At 43.1% G+C, this 17,939-nt stretch overlaps 1 protein-coding gene across 1 annotated transcript in view; it reads left to right on the forward strand.

Moving 5' to 3' along the window:
* Positions 1-13,231, forward strand: part of mogs (mannosyl-oligosaccharide glucosidase) — a 61,216-nt gene extending 47,985 nt beyond the window's left edge. Inside the window, exon 5 of the mRNA XM_059965913.1 lies at positions 9,944-13,231. Within this exon, the coding sequence (XP_059821896.1) occupies positions 9,944-11,687 (1,744 nt within the window). The 3' untranslated portion in view covers positions 11,688-13,231. The remainder of the gene's footprint in view (positions 1-9,943) is intronic.
* Positions 13,232-17,939: the final 4,708 nt, after the last annotated feature.

Raw genomic sequence — 17,939 nt, forward strand, 5'->3', positions numbered from 1 at the left:
TAATGACATTTGAAATATTTCTGTCAGAGCCCCTGCTATTCCTACACCAACTTCCCTCAAGGTCCTAGGGAATATTCTGTTAGGATCCAGAGATTTATCCACTTTTATTTTCCTTAAAACTGCCAGTACTTCCTCCTCTTTAATTGTTACATTTCCATAACTTCCCTACTTGTTTCCCTTACCTTACACAATTCAATATCCTTCTCCTTAGTGAATACTGAAGAAAAGAAATTGTTCAAAGTCTCCCCCATCTCTTTCGCTCCACACATAGCTGTCCACTCTGATTCTCTAAGGGACCAATTTTATCCTTCACTATCCTTTTGCTATTAATATAACTGTAGAAACCCTTCGGATTTATTTTCACCTTACTTGCCAAAGCAACCTTGTATCTTCTTTTAGTTTTTCTAATTTCTTTCTTAAGATTCTTTTTACATTATTTATCTTCCTCGAGGGCCTCATTTACTCCATGCTGCCTATATTTATTATAGATCTCCCTTTTTTTCTGAACCAAGTTTCTAATATCCCTTGAAAATCATGGCACTCTCAAACTTTTAACCTTTCCTTTCAACCCAACAGGAACATGAAGATTCTGTACCCTCAAAATGTCACCTTTAAATGACCTCCATTTCTCTGTTACATCCTTCCCATAAAACAAATTGTCCCAATCCACTCCTTCTAAATCCTTTCGCATCGCCTCAAAGTTAGCCTTTCTCCAATCAAAAATCTCAACCCTGGGTCCAGTCCTATCCTTCTCCATAATTATATTGAAACTAAAGCTATTGTGATCACTGGACCCGAAGTACTCCCCAACACATACCTCCGTCACCTGACCTATCTCGTACCCTAACAGAAGATCCAACACTGCCCCTTCTCTAGTTGGTACCTCTATGTATTGCTGCAAAAAACTGTTCTGCACACATTTTACAAACTCCAAACCATCCAGCCCTTTTACAGAATGGGCTTCCCAGTCTAGGTGTGGAAAATTAAAATCTCCCACAATCACAACCTTGTGCTTACTACAGATATCTGCTATCTCCTTACAAATTTGCTTCTCCAATTCTCGCTCCCCATTAGGTGGTCTATAATACACCCCTATAAGTGTTACTACACCTTTTGCATCAGTCTTCACTGTGGAAGACACAGTATAGTAGAAGTTCCAGGTGGCGGGGGAGTGATGTGTGTGAAATTACCATTTCTTGAGAGAAGGTTCTTAGGAAACTGAAAGGTCTGAAGTTAGATAAGTAACCTGGACCAGATGGTATACACTCCAGGATATGAAAGAGGTGGCTGAAGAGATTGTGGAGGAATTCGTAATGTTTTTCAAGAATTACTAGATTCAGGAATGTTTCCGGAAGACTGGAAAATTCCATATGTCTCTCCACTCTTCAAGAAGGGAAAGAGGCAGAAGAAAGGAAATTGTAGCCAGTTAGTCTGACCTCGGTGGTTAGAAGTCTATGAAGAAATAACAAGCAGAATAGACAAAGAAGAATCAGTTATTGTGTACTTGGATTTTCAGAAAGCCTTTGACAAAGTACCACACATGAAGCTGCTTAATAAGCTATGAGCTCATAGTGTTACAGGAAAGATTCTAGCATGGATAAAGTGGAGGTTGATTGGCAAGAGGCAAAAAGTGGAAATGAAGGGAGCCTTTTCTGGTTGGCTGCCAGTGACTAGTGGTGTTCTACAGCGGTCTATGTTGGGACCGATTCTTTTAATGTTATATGTTAGTGATTTGGATGATGAAATTGATGCCTTTGTTGTAGTTTTGAGGAAATAAGAGAGGCTACAGAAGGATTTAGATTAAGATAATAGGCAAAGAAGTTGCATATGGAATAAAGTGTCAGGAAGTGTATGGTTATGGACCCTGGTAGAAGAAATGAAAGGGTTAACTATTTTCTAAATGGAGAGAAAGTACAAAAATCTGAGACACAAAGGCACTTGGGAGTCCTTGTGCAGGATTCCCTAGAAGTTAGTTTTCATGTTGAATCTGTGGTGAGGAAGCCAAATGCAATCTTAGCTTTCATTTCATATAAAAGCAAAGATGTTGAGACTTTACAAAGCACTGGTGAGGGCTCACCTGGAGTATTGTGAGTGGTTTTGGGCCCCTTGGAAAGGACGTGCTGAAACTGGAGATGCTTCAAAGAAAGTTCAAGGGAAACTTCAGCCATCTCTGCTTTGCCGTAATCCCCACCAGTATCCTCCTCCAACCCATCTCAGCAAGCTTCTCTCTCATGCTTCTGTTACTTCCTCTATTCCATTGCAATACTGATACATGTGACCTATGCTTCTCCCTCTGAAATTGCAGTATGAATTCAATCATATTGTGATTACTGCCTCCTAAGGGTTCCTTTACACTAAGCTCTCTAATAAGATCTGGGTTATTACACAACACCCAATCTAAGATAACCTTTCCCTGAGAAGGCTCAAGCACGCTGCTCTAAGAAGCCATCTTGTAGGCATTCAACAAACTCCCTCTCTTGTGATCCGACACCGACCTGATTTTCCCAATCCCCTTGCATATTGAAGATCCCCATTACAATAATGTAATTACCCTTATATGCCTTTTACAGCTCCCTTTGCAATCTCAAACCCACATCTTGGCTACTATTTGGAGACCTAATTATGATACCCAAAATGATTTTTTTACCCTTGCAGTTTCTTAATTCCACCCACAAAGATTCAACATTCTCTGACCCTATGTCACCTCTTTCTAAATATGTAATTCCATCTCTTATCAACAGAGCCACACCACCGCCTGTGCCTTCTTGCCTGGCCTTTCAAAACAAATTATATCCTTTAATGTTAAGCTGCCAACTATGGCCTTCTTCCAGCCACGACTCAGTGATGCCCACAATGTCATACCGACCAATCTGTTATTGCGCTATGAGTACATCCACCTTATTCTGAATGCTACACGCATTTAAATACATCACCTTCAGTCCTGCATTATTCACAGTTTTGAAGTTTGCTTCTATGGTGCAATTTAAGTCTTTGCTTTGTCCGCATTTGTACCCAATTATCGGTTTGTCCTTTCTTATATTCATGTTACACCCATCATCTACTTGTAAATCTGCTGGCTCATCCTCAGCTCTTTCATACTGGTTCCAATCCCCCTGCCATATTAGCTTAACCACTCCCAACAGCTCTAGTAAACCAGCCCGCATGAATATTAGTCCCCCTCAGATTCAACTGTAACCTGTCCCATTTGTCTGTACAGGTCCCATCTGCCCCACAAGAGGTACCAATTATCCAGAAATCTGAATCCCTGCCCTTGCTCCAATTCTTTAGCCTCGCATTTATCTGCCACTTCATCCTATTCCTATCCTTACTGTCGCATGGCACAAGCAGTGAGATTACTACCCTTGTGTCCTGCTTCTCAGCTTCCTTCCCAACTCCCTGTGTTCTTTTTTCAGGACCTCCTCCCCCTTTTCTACCTACATCGTTGGTACCAATATATACCACAACTTCTGGCTGCTCACCCTCCCTTTTCAGGATATTGTGGATACATACAGAAACATCACGGACCCTGGCACCTGGGAGGCAAGCTACCATCCATATTTTCTTTCTGCATCCACAGAATTGCCTATCTGTCCCCTGACTATAGAGTCCTCTATTAATGCTGCCATCCCCTGCAGTTCCCTACCCTTCTGAGTCACAGGGCCAGACTCAGTGCCAGAGGCATGGCCACTGTTGCATACCCCAGGTCATCCCTTCCAACAGTACTTAAAAATGAGTACTTATTGTTCAGAGGGGCGACCACAGGTGTGCTCTCCACTATCTGACCTTCTCCCTCCCTTTTGACTGTCACCCTGTCTCCTGCAGCTCCTGTCTATCACTGCTTCACTTTGGCTAACATGCCGAAGATCATTGAGCTGCAGCTCCATTTCCCAAATGTAGTCTCTAAAGAACTGCATCTTGATGCACCTGGTGCTGATGTGGCCATTGGGAAAGCTAGGAGTTTTCTGGAAATCCCACATCAGATACCCAGAACAGAACACTATCTCTGTAGACACTCTCTTTATTCTCTCAAGAGTTAAATAAGAAATATGGACTAAACTTACCCACTTACCTTGCCTCCACCTATTCTCACTGAAGCCTTGTTGATCCAAAGCCTTACTACTCAGATGATGACCGCTCCGCAAGACAGTACCCCTCATTTATGGAGACTGTGTTTTTAAAGCTCTCCGCTGGACCTGTGTGGCATTGCTTCTGTTGTGTCTGTGCAGTACTCCAATTTTATGGTCTTATGGCAACAATTTCTTGCAGCAATTGGTCAGTATATGGAACAGACTGCCCAAGGAAGTGATTGAGATACAATAACAATATTTAAATGGACATTTGAACAGGTACATTGCTTTGTAAATGTATTTGGCGTCAACGCTTTGGTCACAGAAAGCAGTATTACAGCCAGGGATTATCAGATAAATGTGAGGGGTTTATTTTGTTAGGTCAAATATGATGGCAGAATATAGTATGAATGGTAAGACTCTTGGCAGTGTGAAGGATCAGAGGGATCTTGGGGTCCGAATCCATAGAATTCTCAAAGCTGCCTCACAGGTTGACTCTGTGGTTAAGAAGGCATTCATCAACTGTGGGATTGAATTTAAGAGCCGAGATGTAATGTAATCCCCATTAATGATGCAAATATCATTGTCAGAGGGTCAGCAATCTCCTCCCTCGCCTGCCACAACTGCCTGGGGTACATCTCATCTGGTCCCAGACACTTATCCAACTTGATGCTTTCCAAAAACTCCAGCATATCCTCTTTCTTAATATCTATATGCTCAAGCTTTTCAGTCCACTGTAAGTCATCCCTAGAATTGCCAAGATCCTTTTCCACAGTGAATACTGAAGCAAAGTATTCATTAAGTACCTCTGCTATCTCCTCCAGCTCCATACACACTTTTCCACTGTCACACTTGATCGGTCATATTCTCTCACATCTTTCCCTCTTCCCCTTCACATACTTGTAGAATGCCTTGGGGTTTTCCTTAATCAATGGAACCCCAAGATTTCCTTCTCATGACTCTTCTGGGTCTCCTAATTTCATTCTTAAGCTCTTTTCTGCTAGCCTTATAATCTTCAAGATCTCTATCATTACCTAGTTTTTTTGAACCTTTCATAAGCTTTTCTTCTTGACTAGATTTAAAACGGCCTTTGTACACCACGGTTCCTGCACCCTACCATAACTTCCCTGTCTCATTGGAACGTACCTATACGGAACTCCACACAAATATAGAACATGGAATAGTACAGCGCAGTACAGGCCCTTCGGCCCACACTGTTGTGCCAACCCTCAAACCCTGCCTCCCATATAACCCCCCACCTTAAATTCCTCCATATAACTGTCTAATAGTCTCATAAACTTCACTAGTGTATCTGCCTCCACCACTGACTCAGGCAGTGCATTCCACACACCAACCACTCTCTGAGTCAGGAAAAGGAAGGGGTCAATAACTCCACTGGGTAATTTTTTTTATAAACCACCCTACAGTAACAGGGACATCAAGGAGCAGATAGGGAGACAGATCCTGGAAAGGTGTAATAACACGCCCCCACCTGTTTTGCCTCCCTCTCTGTCCTTTCTGAAACGTTTAAAGCCTGGCACACTAAGCAACCATTCCTGCCCCTGAGCCACCCAAGTCTCTGTAATGGCCACAGCATCATAGCTCCAAGTACTGATCCATGCTCTAAGCTCGTCCTCTTTGTTCATAATGCTCCTTGCATTGAAATAGACACACCTCAAAACCATCAGTCTGAGCGCACCTGTCTATCCTCCCTCTTGCACTGTCTACAAGCTTTCTCTATTTGTGAGCCAACCACCTCTTCCTCCATCTCTTCAGTTCAGTTCCCAAACCCCAGCTATTCTGGTTTAAACTCTCCCCAATAGCCTTAGCAAATTGCCCCACCAGGATATTGTTCCCCCTTGAGATTCAAGTGCAACCCATCCTTTTTGTACAGGTCACACCTGCTCCAAAAGAGATCCCAAGGATCCAGAAATCTGAATCCCTGCCCCCTGCTGCAATCCCTCAGCCACACATTTATCCTCTACCTCATTATATTCCTATACTGGCACAGGCAGTAATCCCCAGATAACTACCTTTGAGGTCCTGCTTCACAACTTCCTTCCTAACTCCCTGTAGTCTGCTTTCAGGACCTATTCCTGTTTCTTACCTATGTTTTTGGTACCAATATGTACCATGACCTCCGGCTGTTCTCCTTCCCGCTTCAGGTTATTGTGGATATGATCAGAAGCATCCCAGACTTGGCACCTGGGAGGCATGCTACCATCCGTGTTTCTTCCTTGCGTCCACGGTGTCACCTGTCTGATCCCCTAACTATAGAGTCCCCTATTACTGTTGCCATCCTCTTCCTTTCCCTACCCTTCTGAACCACAGGACCAGACTCTGTGCCAAAGGCACGGCCACTGTTGCCCAGCTAGGCCATTCTGCCCCCCCCCCCCCCAAACAGTACTCAAGCAGGAGTACTTATTGTTAAGGGGTACAGCCACAGGGGTACTCTCTAGCATCTGATTCTTGCCCTTCCCTCTCCTGACTGTTATCCACTTATCTGTCTCCCAAGGTGCTGGTGTGCCCACCTGCCTATAACTCCTTTCTATCACCTCCTCACTCTCCCTGACCAGATAAAGGTCATCGAGCTGCATCACCAGTTCCCTAATGCGGTCCCTAAGGAGCTGCAGCTTGACGCACCTGGTGCAACTGTGGCCATCCAGGAGGCTGGGAGTCTCCCAGACTTCCAACATCCGACGACAAGCAGAGAACACCAGCCTCACACATATACTTCCTGCAACACACACAAAATGCTGGTGGAACACAGCAGGCCAGACAGCATCTATAAGGAGAAGCACTGTCGACGTTTCGGGCCGAGACCCTTCATCAGGACTAACTGAAAGGAAAGTTAGTAAGAGATTTGAAAGTAGGAGGGGGAGGGGAAAATGCGAAATGATAGGAGAGGGGCGGGGGGGGGTGAAGCTGAGAGCCAGAAAGATGATTGGCAAAAAGTGATACAGATCTGGAGAAGGGATCATGGGACGGGAGGCCTAGGGAGAAAGAAAGGGGGAGGGGAGCACCAAAGGGAGATGGAGAACAGGCAGAGTGATGGGCAGAAAGAGAGAAAAAAAAGAGGTGGGAAAAAACTAAATGTATCAGGGATGGGGTAAGAAGGGGAGGAGGGGAATTAACAGAAGTTAGAGAAATCAATGTTCATGCCATCAGGTTGGAGGCTACCCAGTCGGTATATAAGGTGTTGTTCCTCCAACTTGAGTGTGGCTTCATCTTGACAGTAGAGGAGGCCATGGATAGACATATCAGAATGGGAATGGGACATGGAATTAAAATGTGTGGCCACTGGAGATCCTGCTTTCTCTGGCAGACAGAGCATAGGTGTTCAGCGAAACGGTCTCCCAGTCTGCATCGGGTCTCACCAATATATAAAAGGCCACATCGGGAGCACCGGACGCAGTATACCACATCAGCCGACTCACAGGTGAAGTGTCGCCTCACCTGGAAGGACTGTCTGGGCCCTGAATGGTGGTGAGGGAGGAATTGTAAGGGCAGGTGTAGCACTTGTTCCATTTACAAGGATAAGTGCCAGGAGGGAGATCAGTGGGAAGGGATGGGGGGAACGAGTGGACAAGGGGGTCGCGTAGGGAGCGATCCCTGCGGAAAGCAGAAGCTTGGTAGTGGGATCCCGTTGGAGGTGGCGGAAGTTACGGAGAATTATACGTTGGACCCAGAGGCTGGTGGGGTGGTAGGTGAGCACAAGGGGAACCCTATCCCGTGGGGTAGTGGGCGGATGGGGTGAGGGCAGATGTGCGGGAAATGGGAGAGATGCGTTGGAGAGCTGAGTTGGTGGTGGAAGAAGGGAAGCCCCTTTGTTTAAAAAAGGAAAACATCTCCTTCGTCCTGGAATGAAAAGCCTCATCCTGAGAGCAGATGCGGCGGAGGTGGAGGAATTGTGAGAAGGGGATAGCATTTTTGCAAGAGACAGGGTGGGAAGAGGAATAGTCTGGGTAGCTGTGAGAGTCTGTAGGCTTATAGTAGATATCAGTAGATAAGCCATCTCCAGAGATGGAGACAGAAAGATCAAGAAAGGGGAGGGAGGTGTCAGAAATGGACCAGGTAAATTTGAGGGCAGGGTGAAAGTTGGAGGCAAAGTTAATGAAGTCAATGAGCTCAGCATGCGTGCAGGAGGCAGTGCCAATGCAGTCATCGATGTTGCAAAGGAAAAGAGGGGGACGGATACCCGTATAGGCTTGGAACATGGACTGTTCCACAAACCCTTCATCAGGTTTCGGCCCAAAACGTAGTCACTACCTCCTCCCATAGATGCTGTCTGACCTGCTGAGTTCTGCCAGCATTTTGTGTTTTTATTTATTTCCAGCATCTGCAGATTCACTCATGTAACATAGGTTAATTGTCTATTCAGAAATCTGATGGGGGAGGGGAAGAAGCTGTTCCTAACATGTTGAATGTGTTCAACTATTCTCCTAACTTCAGGCCTCTATACCTCCTTCCTGATGGTAGTAAGGAGGAGAGGTCATGTCGTGGGTGATGGGGTTCCTTAATGATACATGTCACCTTTATAAGGCAGCTCCTTTTGAAGATGTACTTGTGTTGGGGAAGCTACTCCGCTTGATGGAGCTGCCTGAGTTTGCAACTTTGCAGTTTTTTCTGATCCTGTACAGTGGCCTCTCCACACCAGACAGTGAAGTAACCAGTTAGAATGCTCTCCATGTTGTATCTGTAGAAATCTTTGTTGACTTACCATATCTCTTCAATCTCCTAATGAAATATAGCCACTGTCATGCCTTCTTTGCGTTTAAAATAATGAAAGATTATCATAGATGTTGACACCCGCGAATCTGAAACTGCACACCCTTTCCACTGCTGATCCTTCAAGTATCAAAATAAGAATCAGAATCAGGTTTATTATCACCAGCATGTGTTATGAAATTAGTTAACACAACAGCAGCAGTTTAATGCAATACATAATATTGAATGAATAAATAAATAAATCACAGTATATGTATATTGAATAGATTTTAAATTGTGCAAAAGCAGAAATAATATATATTAAAAAAGAGAGATAGGGTTCATGGGCTCAATGTCCATTTAGGAATCAAATGGCAGAGGGGAAGAAGCTATTCCTGAATCGCTGAGTGTGTGCCTTCAGGCTTCTGTACCTCCTACCTGATGGTAACAATGAAAAAAGGTATGCCCTAGGCGCTGGGGGCCTTTAATAAGATGGCTGCGGAGACCAAGTCATTGAGTATATTTAAAGCTGAAGTTGATTTGTTCTGCTTGATTAGTGGAAGGTTCTTGACTAGTTGGGGCATCAAAGGTTATGGGGAGAAGGCAGGAGAATGGGGTTGAGAAGGATCAGTCGAGATGTAATGGTGGAGCATCTTGATGGGCTGAATGGCCTGACAATATAGGAAGGATGTCGAAGCTGTGGAGAGGGTGCAGAAGAGATTTACTAGGATGCTGCCTGGATTAGAGACCCTGAGGGACAAACTGATTATTTTCTCTGGAGTGACGAGGGTTGAGAAGAGATCTAATAGAGTTTATATGGTTAGCACAACACTATTACAGCATCAGAGTTTGTACATTCTCCCTGTGACCGCATGGGTTTCCTCTGGGGCGGGCAAGAAGTGATGACCCTACCAGAAATGACCAAGTTCCAAAAAAGGAATAAATAAAAGATAAGCGAGACACCTGGACACACATTGACTCCACTATAAAATCTGAATGTACAGTATCTGTAGATAAAATGCCAATGTATATCATTGCAATTAAAATTAATTCATGTTAGTGCTGTAATCAGCAGCCAATTCTTTAACTTAATTCCCAGGTCAACTTTGCAGTCTCATTGTTTTGTTTTGTTACTCCATATCTCTCTGGTTTTCTTTTCTCTTTAACAGTTACAACCATCTCCAAGCACCTTGTCCAAGTCTGGAGATGGTGACAGACATTGTGAAAAGCAGCTTGAATGGCCGTTTTGTCTACAGTGCCGCCTCTACAAGCAGGCGCTACTACATTGGTGTGGACAGTTACAGACCACCCCCGAAACAAGATGGGGACACCACATCAAACAAACTCCTGGTTCATCAAGTGACGGTGCAAGTTCCCTTTGAGGTTGAAGTCCTGTTTGAATCAGGAAGTTTTACACAACGATCAAATCAATTTTCTGGTGAGGTTTTCTCAAATGAACTTGAAAGGTGGAAGCAATCATTTGACGAAAAATTTGACAGCACTTTTCACTTGTCAAATAAAGGCTTTTCTCCGCAACAAATTAAATTTGCTAAAGCAGTTTTCAGTAATACAATTGGTGGAATGGGATATTTCTATGGTCAGTCATATGTTCAATCCAAATACAATGAGTATCCTTTGCCTTATCTGGAGGGCCCACTCTACACTGCAGTTCCATCCCGGTCATTTTTCCCCCGAGGATTTCTTTGGGATGAAGGATTCCATCAACTCCTGATTAGTAAATGGGACCGGTTTATTAGTAAGGAAGTGATTGGACATTGGTTAGATATGATGAATGTAGAAGGTTGGATACCCAGAGAGCAAATCTTGGACAATGAAGCACGGAGTAAAGTGCCAGCAGAGTTCATTGTACAGAGAAATGAAAATGCCAACCCTCCTACACTCTTCCTGACTTTGCAAAAGCTAATAGAAGATTTAAACGGGAAGTTGACTGAAGAAGACAGGTCCTACCTGAAGAAGCTGTTTCCGCGTTTGAAGACTTGGTATGATTGGTACAATTCAACACAAGTTGGACCTCTACCATCGACTTATCGGTGGAGAGGCCGTGACACTGACACCAATCTGTTCCTCAATCCTAAAACTCTGACCTCTGGACTTGATGATTACCCTCGGGCATCGCACCCTTCTGAGGATGAACGTCATGTGGACCTCCGCTGCTGGATGACGTTGGCATCAAAGGTCATGACGGATATCACCAAAATCCTCAGTTTACCACATCAGGAGTATCAGGACATGTATGAAACCTTGAGTGACAACACTTTGCTTCAACAACTGCACTGGTCTGAAGATCTGAAGGCATTCTGTGATTATGGGAATCATTCTCAGTCTATCTTTCTGGAGCGAGAGAAGATCTATGTGCCCCCGGGTCAGCCTCGACAAACTGGCCTCGCAGCCAGGCTTGTGCGCTCCGTTCGGAAACAGCCAAAGCTGCAGTATGTGAATGCATTCGGCTATGTGAGTCTGTTCCCGTTCCTGCTACATATCTTGAAACCTGATTCTCCAAAGCTTCAGCACATCTTAAAGGATATAAAGGATGAAGAGAAGCTCTGGACCCCTTATGGCCTACGCTCACTTTCAAAATCTAGCCCTCTCTACTTGAAACGGAACACTGAATATGACCCACCTTATTGGCGGGGGCCTATTTGGATTAATTTGAACTACCTTGTAGTTCGAGCACTATATTACTACTCCACTCAGACTGGACCATATCAGGAAATGGCAGCAACACTCTATCAGGAGCTGAGGACTAATCTCATATCGAATCTGTATAAGCAGTATGTACAAACTGGTTACCTATGGGAGCAATATAATGATAGTACTGGCAGAGGGCAGGGTAGTCACCCCTTTACTGGTTGGTCTTCCCTTATAGTTCTGATAATGGCTGAGCAATATTAAACTTGCTACCACTTTCATCCTGTATAAAAGTTTAAGACTGATTATTTGGTATTAAATATTTCATTATTTCAATGATTGATTCAGTTATGGTTAAACTCCCCAGCATCCTAATCAGAGAGAAATTCAACCTGCAGGTATTACATGGTATTAACATAAGAGCAGGCACTGACAAGTTTAGTAGTACATCAACCAAACTCTGTGTACGCAATGACTGCTACATTTTCAGGGATTTTTTTTCAGGCTGTGAAAGCATTAGTTTCCCTTAAGAAATATTAATAAGGCGCCTGTCTATGTTTAATATCCCATGGAGAATCAACATTCAACAAAATAGGTAGCAGCTATAGTCCATGCAGGTTTCACTGGACGACAGCCACAACCTTTAAAAATACTTCCTGTAACATGGTCTGCTGTTGACCCTTCAAACTTAGTGTGAGCTATTGTTGGCCCACAGTTCACCTCCTCATACCCTGTATCCTCCACTCCATCCAGCAGCATTGACAGTGAACCTCATCCTCCCACTTCTCAGTCTTCACTAAGAAGTAAATTAAAGGTGAAGATTTGTATTTGTCTACCAAAATACTCGTCTATAAGATTTAACATCACAGCACCTTTTGTCTTCAGCTGAGTGTTAATGTACTCAAATCTAAAGGAGCCAAAAATACGCAGAGTCCTGTTTGATCTACACAATCTCAGCATGGGATTTAGTAGGGCTCTGCATTTCTTCCACTGTTAACAGACCAATTTTTCTATATTTAATTGTACTAGAATCTGAAAGGCTGGACCAATATGTATCACAGTAACTGGGCTTTTTTAAGAAGACTTTGGAATTTGCTGTTCAATTCCTTCCAGTGCCTCATGGACCCATTGCTGGTTCTCTCATTTTGTGTGGCATTTGTAAATAAATAAATTGATATGTTAAATAAATCACTTTGTGGCAACTTCAACACAAACAGTCAAAAATATAAAATGTGTACCTCTTTATAGGAACTATTATGCATTAAACTTAAAATGTCATGGTTACCTCAGACGGAGTTTCATTTTATAAAGGTTATAACACAGAATCAGAAAATTCACTTGTCCATTTGATTCTGTCTATGCATGTTCTTTTGTCGTTCATTCCATTCCCATTCATCCCTTTCTTTCCACATCCCCCTGTATTTTCCTACTTTGACTGCTCTTGGGAAGACTTGCTGATTCTGGTTTGCTCACCTGACAAATTGGCTATTTACTTGTTACCTAAACTGAGAGTGGCCTGAGGAAAAGAAACTTTACCACAAGGGAAAGTCATGATGTAAAGATGCAGTGAAAGGAAGTTTCATCATTGGCTTCAAATGGAACAGATTCCTCCAGATCCTACATCATCACATCTCCTATCAGTCTTCTAGTTGTTTGAGAAAAGGGTCAATGTTCCGTTACAGACAGACAGTCAGACATACTTTATTCATCCCGAGGGAAATTGGATTTTGTTACAGCTGCGCCAACCAAGAATAGTGTAGAAATATAGCAATATAAAACCATAAATAATTAAATAATAATAAGTTAATCATGCCGTGGAAATAAGTCCAGGACCAGCCTATTGGCTCGGGTGTCTGACACTCCGAGGGAGGAGTTGTAAAGTTTGATGGCCACAGGCAGGAATGACTTCCTATGACGCTCAGTGTTACATCTCAGTGGAATGAGTCTCTGGCTGTATGTACTCCTGTGCCTAACCAGTACATTATGGAGTGGATGGGAGTCATTGTCCAAGATGGCATGCAACTTGGACAGCATCCTCTTTTCAGACACCACCGTCAGAGAGTCCAGTTCCACCCCCACAACATCACTGGCCTTACGAATGAGTTTGTTGATTCTGTTGGTGTCTGCTACCCTCAGCCTGCTGCCCCAGGAAAGCACTGGCCACCACAGACTTGGAGAACATCCTCAACATCATCCGGCAGATGTTAAAGGGCCTCAGTCTTCTCAGGAAATAGAGACGGCTCTGACCCTTCCTGTAGACAGCCTCAGTGTTCTTTGACCAGTCCAGTTTATTGTCAATTAGCCCTTTTAAAATACTTATTCTTTGTGTGTGTGTATATATATATATATATACACACACACAGATACATACAGTATCTAGTCAGGTACAATGTTTGTTCCTCTGCAATTTCCAATCTTTTGTTTTTCCAAAAGAAAGATTCTTGGATCTGAATGTGATCCAGTAGGATGGCTTGGAGCTGCTGTAGAAACCAAATGTTCCAAAACACAGCTCACAGCTCCAGAGACTTTCATTCAGCCCCTGACGTCGTTGCTGTTTCCCTCTGACTGCATGGGTTCTCCAGTCTACTGCTTTCCCCCTTCGCAGGTGTGTTAGACACTGAATGGTCACTATAAACATAATATTTCTGTCAGTGGGCCTTAGGAGATTCCAAGGGATTAGTGAGCATGTAAGAGAAACTGTCACAAGAAATATGGAGCAATGAGTGTATTAAGTGCCAGCATAGATTTGACGGTAGAATGACCTCCAATGTCAACGCCATAAGGACTTGGGAAATATGAGAACAAAGTCACCTGCTGTTAGGTAATATATCTTTACTCCCGTACAGGACATCAACTTCTTATATTTAGGTCATTTCTAAACAGGCTATAAGTGTATCAGATATTTTTAGATATAACAGGACCTTAAGTACTGTATTCAAATCACATCAGAATGATTGGGGTCATTAATTGAAAAGAAAATCATTTTCATCCACATTTTGTGCTGTGCATAAATAATTATTTGACAGTCTATATGTATTTGTTGAACTTTAAAAAATGTAGTTTAAATTAGTAAAGTTAGTACTTGCGTCATACTGACCTTGCAGATCTTCACATTGCAACGTGCTCAGTATGTAAATACAATTCTCAGGAAATTGCAGCCTAACCTGCCAATAGTGCTGCTTCAGGGAAGTGCAGGCCAACAGGCTGGATGGAATAAGGGAAATTAATCTAATTATCTCTCATTTAATGATGGTTATAATGTTTGAAGTGTAATTGTTTATATGTAATCTGCCTGCATTGTAAGCTGCAATTTGTTTTGATCAGTGATCTGGAAAAGCCAAAATTAACAGCTCACCCAAGAAAAATTACTGTTTTTCACAACTTTAGATAAATCCAGGTAAATGTACTTCACAAGTGGATATTCACTGAACATATCTTGAACCATATTGTACCCAGGGAGATAATGCTTGCACAACAATCAATAAAATCTTTCCTTCTCACAATTTTGGTTAAAAAAAACAAAAATATTGCCTATTTATAGTGATGTATGGGAACAGATGTGCCAATTCCATCTGATATCTAAACATTCTTCCTTATCTAGCCCAATTCTATGCATTCCGCTTGTTGATGAATATTACTGCTTGATCCATACTGGGTATTGTTCCTTGCTAATTGATGCATCATTGCTAAATATTCTTTGTTTGAAAAGGAGATCTGTCATCTGGTTTATTTTTGTAAATACTGAAATCTCCAGCAGGGGGTAGCCCTGACATACGTGATGGTTAAGACGGGTCATTTGTATGACAGGACAGAGGTTGTTATGAGTCAATCTTGGGTAAAGCACAAAGAACTCTGCCTGCAGCACGGGTGAGGTTGTTTCAGAGGGAATGAACAGAGTTTAATAATGATTAAAATTTTTAGTTAGGCCTCATTTAGAGTATTATATCTAGTTCAGATCACCCCCTCCCCCACTACAAAAAGGATGTAAAGCTTTAAAAAAATATGTAAAATAGGACATCTGTTGGATTTGAGGGTCTTAACTGTAAGAAGAAACTGGACAAACCTGGAGTTTCAGAGGCTGAAGAGCAACCTAATGTATAGAATTATGAGAAAACAGATGGGGTAGAATCCTTTTACCAGGGTAGAAATGCCACACACTAGTAGGCTTAGCTTTGAGGTGATGCAGGGAAGTTTATTCATGGGCAATCTTTTTTTTACACAATGGTGAATGCTGGAATGTGCTGCCAGGAAAGCGGTGGAGGCAAATGCAATAGCAGTGTTAGACAGATGCATGAACAAACAGGATATGGGCCATACGCAAGTTGAGCTTAGCTGTTATGGCCTTTGATATTTTTCGCATTTATAAACGGTGAAGGACTACAGCCAAAGTTTTGTTTGTACCTTAACCAGCTATTCAAAAGTGTAAAGCAGCAGCCAATAGATAAGTCTCCCTTCCAGCCCATCTGTGTTTAATAATACAGTTGTGATCAACAACTGCTGGAGATGAGCTGGCGGATGGAGTGATCAAAAGCACAGCCCACGCACCACACTTCCAGATATCAACAGTAAATGCTTAGCAGGTCAGGCAGAGGCAGTGGAGAGAGAATATAGCTAACTTTTTGGGTCCACATGGGACCGCAGGTATTTGGAATCTGATTTAGGAAGTCGGTGAATCAAGCAGGGGTAAAGGAGCTGTCAGTGTTTCAGGTTGAAACCCTGCACTGAGAGTGGGAAGGGCAGATGGCCAGCAGAGAGGCATGAAGGGAAGTGGTGAGGCAGGAGCCCAAGGAAGTTGGTGTACTGAGGAGCAGTGAAGAATTTTGGACAGATGGAGTTGAGTCGGGGAGTGAGGAGGTGGAATTGGGAGACAGAGACATTGGGAATACCCAAGTACTTGAAACTGATAAATAAAGCAGGTAACGAAAGAGATGAAGAACAGATGGAACTAGACATGAATGGGAGATATGTGGGCTGAACCTCGTGTTGCACAGGCAGGAGGTGGAAGATAAACAATGGGAACTGATCTATCTTTGGAATTGAATATAATTCTAGTTTGCAGATGGTCATGAGGATATTAATCTTTTGGTAAAAGGGCCTGAGCAATAGCAGATAAAATGTAATCCTGATATTTTGGGGGTGCTGCAGTTGCAAGACGCTATTGCAATTCAGAGTTCAACCCAGGCATCCTTTGTAAGGAGTTTGTATTTCTTCCCTGTGGAATATGTGGGTTTTCTCTGGGTGCTCCAGTTTCTTTCTACAGTCCTAGCAGTTAGGTTAATTGGTCTTTGTAAATTATCGGCTAAGATTAAATTGGGAAATTGCTGAACAACATGGCTCGAAGGGCTTAATCTGTGCTGAATCTCTAAATAACTACATAAATGTGAGGCGATATACTGACTGGGGATTAGCAAGAGCGGGGGGGATATATACAGTGAAAAGCAGGGCTGCATGCAACAGCTCAGTGTACAAGTCCAAGGCTTCCTGAAGATGGCAGCACAGGTAGATAAGGTGGTGGTGAAGGCAGATGGGTTGCAGGTAATGGGAGCCAGGGAGTGGTGGTGTTAGGTGGCCCAACCCAAACATCTCTACATTGGGAAGCAGGCTCTGGCTGTCCATCTATGTCTCATAATTTTACATAGCACTATGATACCACCTCACAGACAGCTCCACTCCTCTGAAGACAGGCCCATTCCTAATTATAACTCACATCCTCCAACAAGGCAACTCTTTGTGAATCTTTCCTGCACCCGTTCTAGCTTAATCACATCCTTCCTACATGATGCTGTACAGAATACTCCCAAGTGAGGCCTAACCAACATTTTGGTCAATGGTAACGTGATGTTCCAACTCTTATACTTAGTGTCTTGGCTGATGATGGCAAACATGCTGTATGCCTTCCTCACCAGTCGCTGCTATTTTCAGGGGTCTATAGTAGTGCTAGAAAGTTTGTGAACCGGGTTCCGGTGACGTCATTGTTGAGGATGGCAGCTTAAGCCACTAGCTCCTCTGGAAAAATACGTATTAAGCCCCATTATCCCATCAAATATATTTTTTGAAAAATATTTGAACTGAAAAGAGGGACAAGAATGGGGAAAAAGAACAGAAATTTAAAAAGCGACACTACGGAGCCTGCGTCGGAGAAGAGTGCAGTGAGCGGCTCTCCTACCCGACCACGTGTTAGTGAGGCGGACACTGGGCCTCGCTCAGGTGATTTGAATATCTTCAAAATCCTGAAAGAAGTAATGGAGGTCCAGAAAGAAAACAGCAGCTCCGTGATATTAAGTCAGAGCTCGCCAGCTTCAATCAAAAAATAGCGGTGGCAGAGACTCGAATTGAGAAGGTGGAAGATCATGTTCAAAATGTGGAATGGATACTGAGTAAGACAATAAAAATATTACATCACCAAGAAGGTAAACTGCTTGACCTGGAGGGAAGATCACGGCGGAAAAATATCAGAATCTACAACGTTCCGGAAGGAGCGGAGGACTCGTCTATGACGGAGTTTGTCGGAAAGTT

The sequence above is a fragment of the Hypanus sabinus genome, chromosome 3 (assembly GCF_030144855.1).
Source record: "Hypanus sabinus isolate sHypSab1 chromosome 3, sHypSab1.hap1, whole genome shotgun sequence".
NCBI lineage: Eukaryota > Metazoa > Chordata > Chondrichthyes > Myliobatiformes > Dasyatidae > Hypanus > Hypanus sabinus.